This window comes from Pyrus communis, chromosome 5, assembly GCF_041283825.1.
Source record: "Pyrus communis isolate YQ-2024b chromosome 5, ASM4128382v1, whole genome shotgun sequence".
Lineage (NCBI taxonomy): Eukaryota > Viridiplantae > Streptophyta > Magnoliopsida > Rosales > Rosaceae > Pyrus > Pyrus communis.
The window spans coordinates 9,812,856-9,822,882 of NC_142569.1; the positions used below are offsets into that span (position 1 = coordinate 9,812,856).

The 10,027-nt window shown below is 37.4% G+C and overlaps 2 protein-coding genes across 2 annotated transcripts; both read right to left on the reverse strand.

Annotated features, from left to right (window-relative positions):
* Positions 1-3,274: 3,274 nt before the first annotated feature.
* LOC148696724 (uncharacterized) lies at positions 3,275-4,839 on the reverse strand. The gene is made up of 2 exons (XM_088693346.1): positions 3,489-4,839; positions 3,275-3,315 (listed from the first exon to the last, which is right to left on the reverse strand). The coding sequence occupies exons 1-2, from the start codon at positions 4,837-4,839 to the stop codon at positions 3,275-3,277; spliced, it is 1,392 nt and encodes a 463-aa protein (XP_088549472.1).
* A 1,314-nt stretch (positions 4,840-6,153) lies between these two features.
* Positions 6,154-6,721, reverse strand: LOC137724722 (VQ motif-containing protein 1). The gene has a single exon (XM_068463436.2). The coding sequence runs from the start codon at positions 6,624-6,626 to the stop codon at positions 6,267-6,269; it is 360 nt and encodes a 119-aa protein (XP_068319537.2). The 5' UTR covers positions 6,627-6,721; the 3' UTR covers positions 6,154-6,266.
* Positions 6,722-10,027: the final 3,306 nt, after the last annotated feature.

The following is a 10,027-nucleotide window of genomic DNA, read 5'->3' on the forward strand; positions in this document are numbered from 1 at the left end:
AATCATCTCCAACCCTATCTCCCTGTAAACCATGTAAACCAGTCGAAGGTCCTCAAGAACACAGGAAACAGAAATACAGTGAGAGAGATGAAGAGGATTAGAGAGAGATTTAGAGAGAGAAAAGTTATATCTCCATATCTGAATATGATTGTTAGTTACAACTGTTTACATCAACAGTATATATCAGCAAGCCTAGCTTGCTCACTAAGCTACAATCTTTAACAACCTAACTGCATTCTTAATCTTTGGCCACATGTTTCTTTTGTAGCCATTGGATCTTAATATCTCTAACATCCCCCCACAAGCGCAGGAGCAGTGAAGCTGAGCCTGAGATTGGCACAATGTGTCTGAAAAAGTGGTGCAGAGAGCCCTTTTGTAAGAATATCAGCATATTGTTCATGCGAAGACACAAAATGAACTTGGAGCTGTTGTTTAGCAACCCTTTCGCGAACAAAGTGCACATCAATCTCAATGTGCTTAGTTCTTTGATGCTGAACTGGATTACAAGTTAGAGCTATAGCAGATAAATTGTCACAAAACAGAACAGGTTGCACAGACAATAGAACGTGAAGAAACAACAGCAATTGTTTGATCCAATCAAGTTCAGCTGCAGTTGTAGATAAAGCCCGATACTCAGCTTCCGTGGATGACCGAGAGATTGTGTTTTGCTTCTTAGACGACCATGAAATTGGATTAGAACCCAGAAAAACAACCAAGCCAGTAGTAGACCTGTGATCATTAGGATCCCCGGCCCAGTCTGCATCACTATATGCAGTAATATCCAAAGAACCCTTGATATAGTGAAGACCACAACCTTGTGTAGCCTTTAAGTAGCGAAAGATGCATTTAACAGCCACAAAATGGGACTCCATTGGACACTGCATAAACTGACAAACCTGATGCACTGCAAAGGATATATAAGGTCGAGTGAAAGTCAAATACTGGAGAGCACCAACTAAGCTTCTGTATAACGCAGGATTATTATATGGCTTGCCATCATCTTTGAGTAAACGATTATATGGCAAACATGGCGTAGCACAGGGTTTGGAAAGCAACATTTCAGATTTAAGTAACAGATCCGAGACATATTTAGCTTGAGATAAGAAAACACCATCCTCTTGCTGCACAATTTGAATACCCAGAAAATAGTGAAGGGGCCCCAAGTCTTTGATATCAAATTCCTTAGTTAACGATTGAATGACTGCAATAATAGCTTGTGTTGCACTCCCTGTGATGATGATATCATCCACATATAGCAGTAAAATTACCACAGAGGTACCCACAGTCTTGACAAACAATGAGGAATCTGCATATGTGGAGAGGAACCCCAAGGATGGTAGAAAGCTAGTGAATCTCTCATTCCATGCCCTTGGGGCCTGTTTTAAGCCATATAAAGATTTGTGTAATCTACACACATAAGCCTCATGTTTTGAATCCTTAAAACCAGGGGGTTGAGTCATGTAGACTTCCTCTTGTAAGATGCCATGAAGAAAGGCATTCTTCACATCTAGTTGCCTCAAGGACCACCCAAAATGTGCAGACAGAGCTATAACTAATCTCACAGTGGTAGGTTTCACAATTGGACTAAAAGTCTCTCCATAGTCAATACCCTCTTCTTGATTGAACCCTTTAGCAACAAGTCTAGCCTTATATCTCCCAATAGATCCATCAGCATTCCTTTTGATCTTGAAGACCCATTTGCAGCCTACTAGGTTCTTGTGCTGTGGGAGAGGGACCAGAGACCATGTACCTTGTTGATGCAAAGCTGAAATCTCATCTTGCATAGCTGCATACCACACTGATGACTTTAAGGCAGATTTATATGTGGCAGGCTCGACTTGACTCAGATCAACTTCCGCCATGTTCATGAACAGCAGCTAAAAGGGCAATTTTCTTGGAAATACCACTCTTTGATCTTGTTTGCATAGGATGAAGATTGAGGGGTGGTATAGGTAAAACGACTTGGAGATGGTCAGGTTGGAAGTCAGGTACCACAGGGAGTGTAGGGGATAAGGACTGTGTAACTGGTAGACCACTGGACTGATCAGAACTGGAGGATCCTGAGGGGGAACTTGAAACTGCACCTGCTATGTTATTGAGCTCAACAGAGGATGGAATGACATTAAGAGTGGGCAGAGGACTCAGTGGAGCAGCAGAACCTATATGTGGAGACCCAACAGATAGCCTAGGAGTAGAAGAACTCGGAATAGATGGTAAAACAAGAACATTATTGTTATTCGGGATTGGAATCTGGGGTGATATGAATGATGGTAATGGTGCAGAACAAATAGAGGAGTTTTGAAGCACCAAAGACTTGTAAGGAAACTCAGTTTCATCAAAAATCACATGTCTAGACACATACATTTTCTTTCTAGACACAGCATAGCACAAATACCCTTTATATTTGGATGTATATCCCAAAAAGACATATTTGGTTGTTCGAGGTTCAAGTTTGGTGCTAGTGTATGGTCTTAACCAAGGATAACAGGAACATCCAAAAACCTTGAGGTGGTGGATCACAGGTAAAGCATTATGCAGCAATTCAAATGGGGACTTATTACCTAATACTGGAGATGACATTCTGTTAATTAGGTAAACTGAGGTTTGACAAGCAAAAGACCAAAACAAGGATGGTAAGGAGGCAGTTTGTAACAATGTAATAGATGTTTCAATGATGTGTCTGTGTTTTCTCTCTGCTGTGCCATTTTGCTCAGGTGTATGGGGACAGGACAGCTGGTGACTAATTCCTTTATCAAGGAGAAACTTTTGAAAAACCTTACTTATATATTCCCCACCACCATCACTGTGAAGAACTTTAATGGATGTATGAAACTGAGTTAAAATAAAATTGGAGAATGAGACAAATGTGGCAAAAACATCACTTTTATTGCAAATTGGGAAAATCCAACAATACTTGGTACATTGATCAATAAAAGTCACATAGAATTTGAACCCTTCTAAAGAAACACAGGGAGCAGGGCCCCACACATCACTATGGACAATATCAAATGGTTTGACAGATTGAGAGTTCGAAGGATAGAATGGGAGTTTACTAAATTTACCCTCTAAACATGTTTGACACAGGGAAGGAGTGCTATCTGCAATACAAGATATATTGGACTTCTTTAAGATTTGAGAAACTATAGGATTGGAAGGATGACCTAATCTTTGATGCCAAAGACTGATTGTCACTTGTTTGCCAAGAAAAGCTACAGATTGGGCTGTTGTCTGGCCTGGAAGAGATCCTGATGAGATGATAGGGTACAGGCCATTGTTACACAGTCCTTTGTAAAGAATCCTCCCTGTGGCTTTGTCCTGAATCCAAAATGAAAAAGCATAAAAAATCAACCAGCAATTATTGTCCAAACAGAGACGATGCACAGACAGTAAGTTGTGAGACAATTTTGGAACATAAAGAATAGAATTGAGCTTGACAGGATGTATTGGAGTTGGTAAAATAGAGGAACCAATATGGGAGATAGGTAAACCTTCACCATTAGCAGTCTGTATTACTTCATTGGTTGGGTATGGGGTGGCCAATGAGAGATTACTCAACTCAGAGGTCATATGGTTATTAGCACCAGAATCAATGAGCCAAACTTGCTGCTGCATTGGTGCAAAAGGCACTGAAGAAGAAGAGAATGAACCAGTGCGAGTAGCTGCATGCATTGCAGTCAGTTGTGTAGAAAAAGCCTTCTGAAAACAAGTTTCAGCACTATGATAAGGGTTTCCACAAATCTGACATGCTGGAGATTCCACAGCATTCCTAAACCTGCAGGTATCAGCAAGGTGATTTTGCTTTCCACATATTTGACACCCTGGAGAAGTATTTGTATTTCTGAACCGGCAAGTAGAAGCCAAATGATTAGTCTTTCCACAGATCTGACAAGGTTGAGCCTGAAAGCCATAGTTTTGAACCCTTGGTGGAGATGAACCAAGAATGCCAGGAGCAGGGCTTGAATGAAAAGTCTTGTGAGGGCCAAACTTTGGATTAAAGTTCGAGTGATACCTATTTCGACCCTTATTATTGCTGGTGAAGGATTTATAAGCAGTGGAATGCGGACTGTTAGGATTAGAACCAGGACTGAAAGCAGATTGGTGTTTGGAAGAGAAACTATTGTTCTGTGCCACAAGTGCAGTTAAGCCAAGTAAACCAGATACACTTTCAATTAAGGCTTCTTCCGCAAGTAATTGAGAACGAAGATCTTTCAGAGATATAACAGTTTCACGACCTCTAATTACAGACCTAATGGTATTATATTCAGCAGGCAACCCATTCAGTGTAAGAATCACAACATCATCATCTTCAAACACCACACCGGCAGCAGTTAACAAATCCCTTGCTTCTTTAATCTTCTGCAGATATAATGTGATAGAATCAGTCCCTTTCTTTATAGTCTGAAGCTCAGACTTGAGTTGAAAGATGCTTGCTTTTGTAACAGTAGAAAACTGTTCTTTAAGTCTGAACCATAAATCCTTAGAGTCGGTACTGCCAATAGCACAAGAAATGGCAGTAGGAGATAAAGTGGCAGTAATCAACTGCATCAATGCTTTGTCATGCATTTTCCAAATCTTGTACTCATCTGTTAGTGTTCGAATAGAAGAATCAGCACAGAGGACTGCAGAATCCGCAGATGATTCTTGAGCAAATTGCACAGGACATGGTGTTGATCCATCCACAAACCCAATAATACTATGTCCTTCAAGAAGCAATTGCATTTGAAAATGCCAAGCCAAGTAATTCGTATCATCCAATTTCATATGAACTGAATTTGAAACAGACGAAATCAATGAAGTAATCGGGGACTGGAGAATCTGTAACTGAGCAGCTGTGACCATTGTTACCGAAATCAAGGAAATCTTGAAGTAATTTGACTGAAGAATTATTACAAACACTTGGTGTGCACACTGTGTATATCGCAGAACAGGGAGAACGAGGATAGAAGAAGAACCCCAAAATTTATCAGACAGAAACACAATTTCACAGAAGAATATGGAGATGAGCGGAAGCAGATCACGATCGAAGAACCGTCAAGCTGTTATGCTTGTTCCGGCGATGATACCATGTAAACCATGTAAACCAGTCGAAGGTTCTCAAGAACACAGGAAACAGAAATACAGTGAGAGAGATGAAGAGGATTAGAGAGAGATTTAGAGAGAGAAAAGTTATATCTCCATATCTGAATATGATTGTTAGTTACAACTGTTTACATCAACAGTATATATCAGCAAGCCTAGCTTGCTCACTAAGCTACAATCTTTAACAACCTAACTGCATTCTTAATCTTTGGCCACATGTTTCTTTTGTAGCCATTGGATCTTAATATCTCTAACACTCCCTACTGAAGGAAACATTTTACCAAAGATTATATCCAGTTGTGTGATCAACCGTCCAACCTCGCTGCTAGCGAGGTTAATTATATAGAACACAGTCAGTTACTAATCCATGTCGAAAATCATCTCCAATCTATCTAGTTAGCTACTGAAGGGGACATTGAATTCTAATTAATGACGATTAACAACAACGATATTAATTATAGTGTTGTGTGATTAGTTAATCCTCACCATTTGGGTGATCTGCTGGGTCCAATCCTGTTTTAATCATAAATCTTTCTTTCATTTCTCATAACTAATTACTATTTGCACGCGCGACAAAAGAAAAACAAGCTGAGAAGAAGTAGGTCATCCGCAGCTGGATTGGCCACCAGATCTTCTCTAGCACAAGAGGGCGCAAATGAAATGATGGCCAACGGATCAGCCACAGAATTTCCGCGACAAATATAGAGCCACGCAGGTGAGAATTAATTAAGGATATCTCCATGTAATTCCTGCATGCAGCCCCACATTGCAGGCATATACCCAATTATTTATGTGATATATGCAACTAATTTTGAAGTGGTTCAAGCTCTAGGAATTAATCTTAAAATCATGGTAAGGCAAGTTTAATTTCCAGTTAAATATAGAGAAAATAATAAATGAAAAATTCGGCCGTGCATGTTTTCTGATCGGAATATATAGGTTAGATCCACTTTATATATATACACTTGTATAAGTAGGATTTTATCTTCTTTGTTTGGAAATGTGGCTTGTAATTCCGTTACTAAATAATGTCAGTAACAGTATTGTATGTGAAATCGGTGAAGTAATCAAATGTTAGAATGAAAAAATGATATATATCTATATATTGAATAACTGGGTAATCAAATTAACATAATGCAACTATAAGCTATAGCAGATATAACTATATATACATATACAGGAATTTTCTAAAGAATATATTTATCAGCCAAAAACTCCTCCATTGGAGGCATCTCTCTGAACAATCTTTCAAACTCTTTGAACGAGATATTTCTCATCAAAACTGAAGAATTACTCCGAGACATAGTACTAGCAATAGAAGTATTTGATGATTCCAGAACATTATTACCCGTCCTCCCAATATTGGCTCCCTCTTTCAAAGAGTACTGCGGGCTCTCTGTAATCGGCTCCTGCACTTCGTATGCCACCCTTGAATCCTTCCCAGTTAGCCTTTGCACGACATCTTTGAAGCTCATGGCATCCGTCTCCACGTACTTGGTGTTGATGATCACAACCTTCACACACTGATTCCTACCGACACTCGACATCGAAAATTTCTCCGTAGGCTGGTTTTGAGAAGGGATAATTAATATAGTAAATGGGTTTTGTAAACTGGGTTTTTTGTTTTGCAGTTTGAGTTATTAGGTTTGGGTTTTATAGTGGAAGGTGGATGCGGAAGGGGAAGACATGGTGCTGCGTGGAAGACTTGTACGGCGAGGTGGGGAGAGAAGTTGACAATTAAAGTTGACCGTTGTATATTTGTGTGTATATGTTGAGAAGCAGTCTAGGAAGACCAGATTGGGTCAAAGCACGCAATTGAGAATTGAGAAATTAAGTTTTGCATCACCTTATCAGTCCATGTATGTGACACGAAGGTGAGAACTAAATCCTATCCATTGGTTGGGCCATGCACGTGGAACACTCTGGTTGCCTTTTCACTTTTACCTTAATTACCTAAAGCCAACAATGTATCTGCATCTAAATCACTAGTTCAAATCACAAATCAAACGTTATCATGTGTCAAAGTTTTGGTTTGTGTAGCTTCTCTGTAACTTACACTACATTTTTGTAACTACCCATTTAAATTACAGAATAATAAATTACAACGTGTCCAATTTGACTTGTTTGTCCAAAAAATTTATATATAAAGAGCTAAGTACTATTCATTGATACTGGATAATGATATAGGATATTAGTAACTACATGCAGTATGTTTGACAATAAAAAAATACATGCAATATGTGGTTAAAGGGTCAATTTTTAGGAAGATGCGTGCATGCTGGATGCGTCAAAGCACATGTTAATTTAAATTACGTGGTGGAGAGGGCAACTACATGCATGTCAAATTGGCTATCTAGTGGATTGAAATATGACAAAAAACGTAAAGGGTTTTAACTTCTTTCATTGTCCAACCGTCATGAAAGTCTAGGTTTGTCCTACTAGGTGAAATAAAGTGCTATTTTTGTGATAAAAAAAATTCACATTTTGTTCAAAAAAATAGTTGACAATAGGGGAGAGTTAAAACCTAATTTCTTAATAAGGTTTTCAATTTCTTGACATGCAGTTTGCACTCTCAACAGTTCTTCATATAACATCATTTAAGTATAACATGTAAACAACACGTAGTAGATCATGTGGGAGCACACGACTTATTATACTCAACACGTGAATTAACTTTATTTTGATACTATGAAAAAAGTTAAAAATCGACCTTAAAGATATTTGACAGTGGAAGAAGTGACTTGATTTCTTTCAAGCTCATACAAAATCTTTTAATATTTAAATATAGGTAAATGTTGTATAACGTTACAAGGGAAATATTACTTTTTTCCATTGACAAAGTATTGTATAGGTTCGAAGCCACGCGCACATTGACATAGCCAATACTCTAGGAGGAGGATTCCCTTCAAAAAAGTGCCAGGACTTTGTCACTTGTCTATCGAGATGGAGTGGAGAGAGAGAGTAGGTTGGAGACCTAGATTACTTGGAAGAGTTCCGTGAAAATCTATAGCTTGGGTAGGGAATTGTCAACTGACTCGTTCATTTGGCATTTGGCAATGCTTTAATTTAAACGTGTACAACTGCAATCCTTAACCCTAACCACAAAATTCAAGATTTTTTTTTGGGAAGACAAATAGAAGCTTGTAGTCAAATTAGGATTTGAAAATATTTTTAAAGACCTTTTTATGTGAAAGATCATAGATTATGTAGACTTTTACAAAGTTGATAAAAAAATGTACACTTTTACCAAGACTGGATTTTCAAAAATTCAAGAGGATTCACACTACAGATTTTCATGGATTTGAAAGGATTTTAGAAACTCATATCACAGACTTTCATGAATTTTCTTCTTATTATCTCTGCCATGGCTGCATCAACCAACACCGTACCCCCCCCTCCCTTCTCCATCATCATTCACGGCCCTGATTCTCTCCTCTTCTATGGTTTCAATAATTGAATAAAATTTAAAATACTCATCAATTGCCTTCCTTTCTTACATGTCCTACATAGTAGGAGTGTGAAAAGGGATAATAAGCCCGATTGCCTCATAAAACCAAAGATATCATAAGACACCCAATAAGAATAAAATCAGCAACTCCATTTCCCATGCATGCTAAGAAAAAATAATCGCCTTTCCCAGGCTATTGCAGTTTGGTCTAATAATATACAGCAATGAGCAATTTGGTTCCATTTTTTATAGTTCATATATATTGAAATAAAAATCTTCATTTAACGAAAAATGAAAACAATGGCTGAAACGAAAAAATAATCACCTTTTCATAGGCTATTGTGGTTAAGTGATTACAATAAAAGCCCAGGTCCAGGGTTCGAAAGGCGTGGTTGGTGAAGATTGAAGATGCAATAGAAGGAGAAAATTTTCACCACTTAGTCTAACGGTCTAGTGATATTTCTATTCATTTATAAGTGAGGAGTTGTAGGTTTAATTCTCGCCAAAAGCAAATTTGAACTACATTATTTCTAGCCCATTGTGAGGCTGAACCCACCCTCTCTTCTTAGTGTAGATAATATCGTTTGTTCAAAAAAAAAAAAAAAAAAACAGAAGGAGAAAATTTTCAATGTACTCAGAATATAAGGTGGTACACCACATGTCATTATATAAGTGAAAGAAAGTTTTATTTTTCAAGTATCCCATCTTCTTATATAATAACATGTGATGTATCACTCCATATTTCGATTACATTAAAAAATCTTTCTAGTAAAAGAAGAGGGATGAGAGATATGAGAAGGGATGGATCGGGTAAAGTTGGCTTGGAGAGAGAAAGCAACTTAAAATGAAATTTTAGGGATTGAGGTGAGATTCTTATAGCTTTTTTATGGGTTTTTAAAAGTCTTTTAAAATTTTAATTGACTATTCCTACATTCGAAATTAAAAACTCTTTTAAAATACTAGATTACACTAAAATTATAAAATATTTAAAAACCCTATTGAATCTTAACTTGACTGCATCTTTTTGTGAGGATTTGCAAATCCTTTTCCAAACATACACTATATTAGAGGCAAATTATTTCATCAATTATAGTTATCCATACCAATCCCATTAAATTGGCTAATAATACTAATTCAAGCATCTCCAAAGCCAACGCTTGGGGTTATCCTCATCAAGAAATTCTATTGACTTTTTGCATGTATGTGTGATAGAAACATTGCACGTAATTTTTTTTTTCTTTTCAAAATTGCACCTAATTTGTTGGCTAATATTATTTGGTTTACCAATATTAAGAGGAAAGGAGAAAAGAAAGTTAAATTATTGGATTGCAATCATTATGGTCAATGAATAAAACCACATGGTTCATGTAATATCACACGACCAACATAAGGATGAAGCAATAATCCAAATTCTCAAAAACTGGAAGAATTAAAAGCTGGATTTGGATTTAATAATATGGTTACTGGACGCATTATATAGATTTACGAACATATCTATGG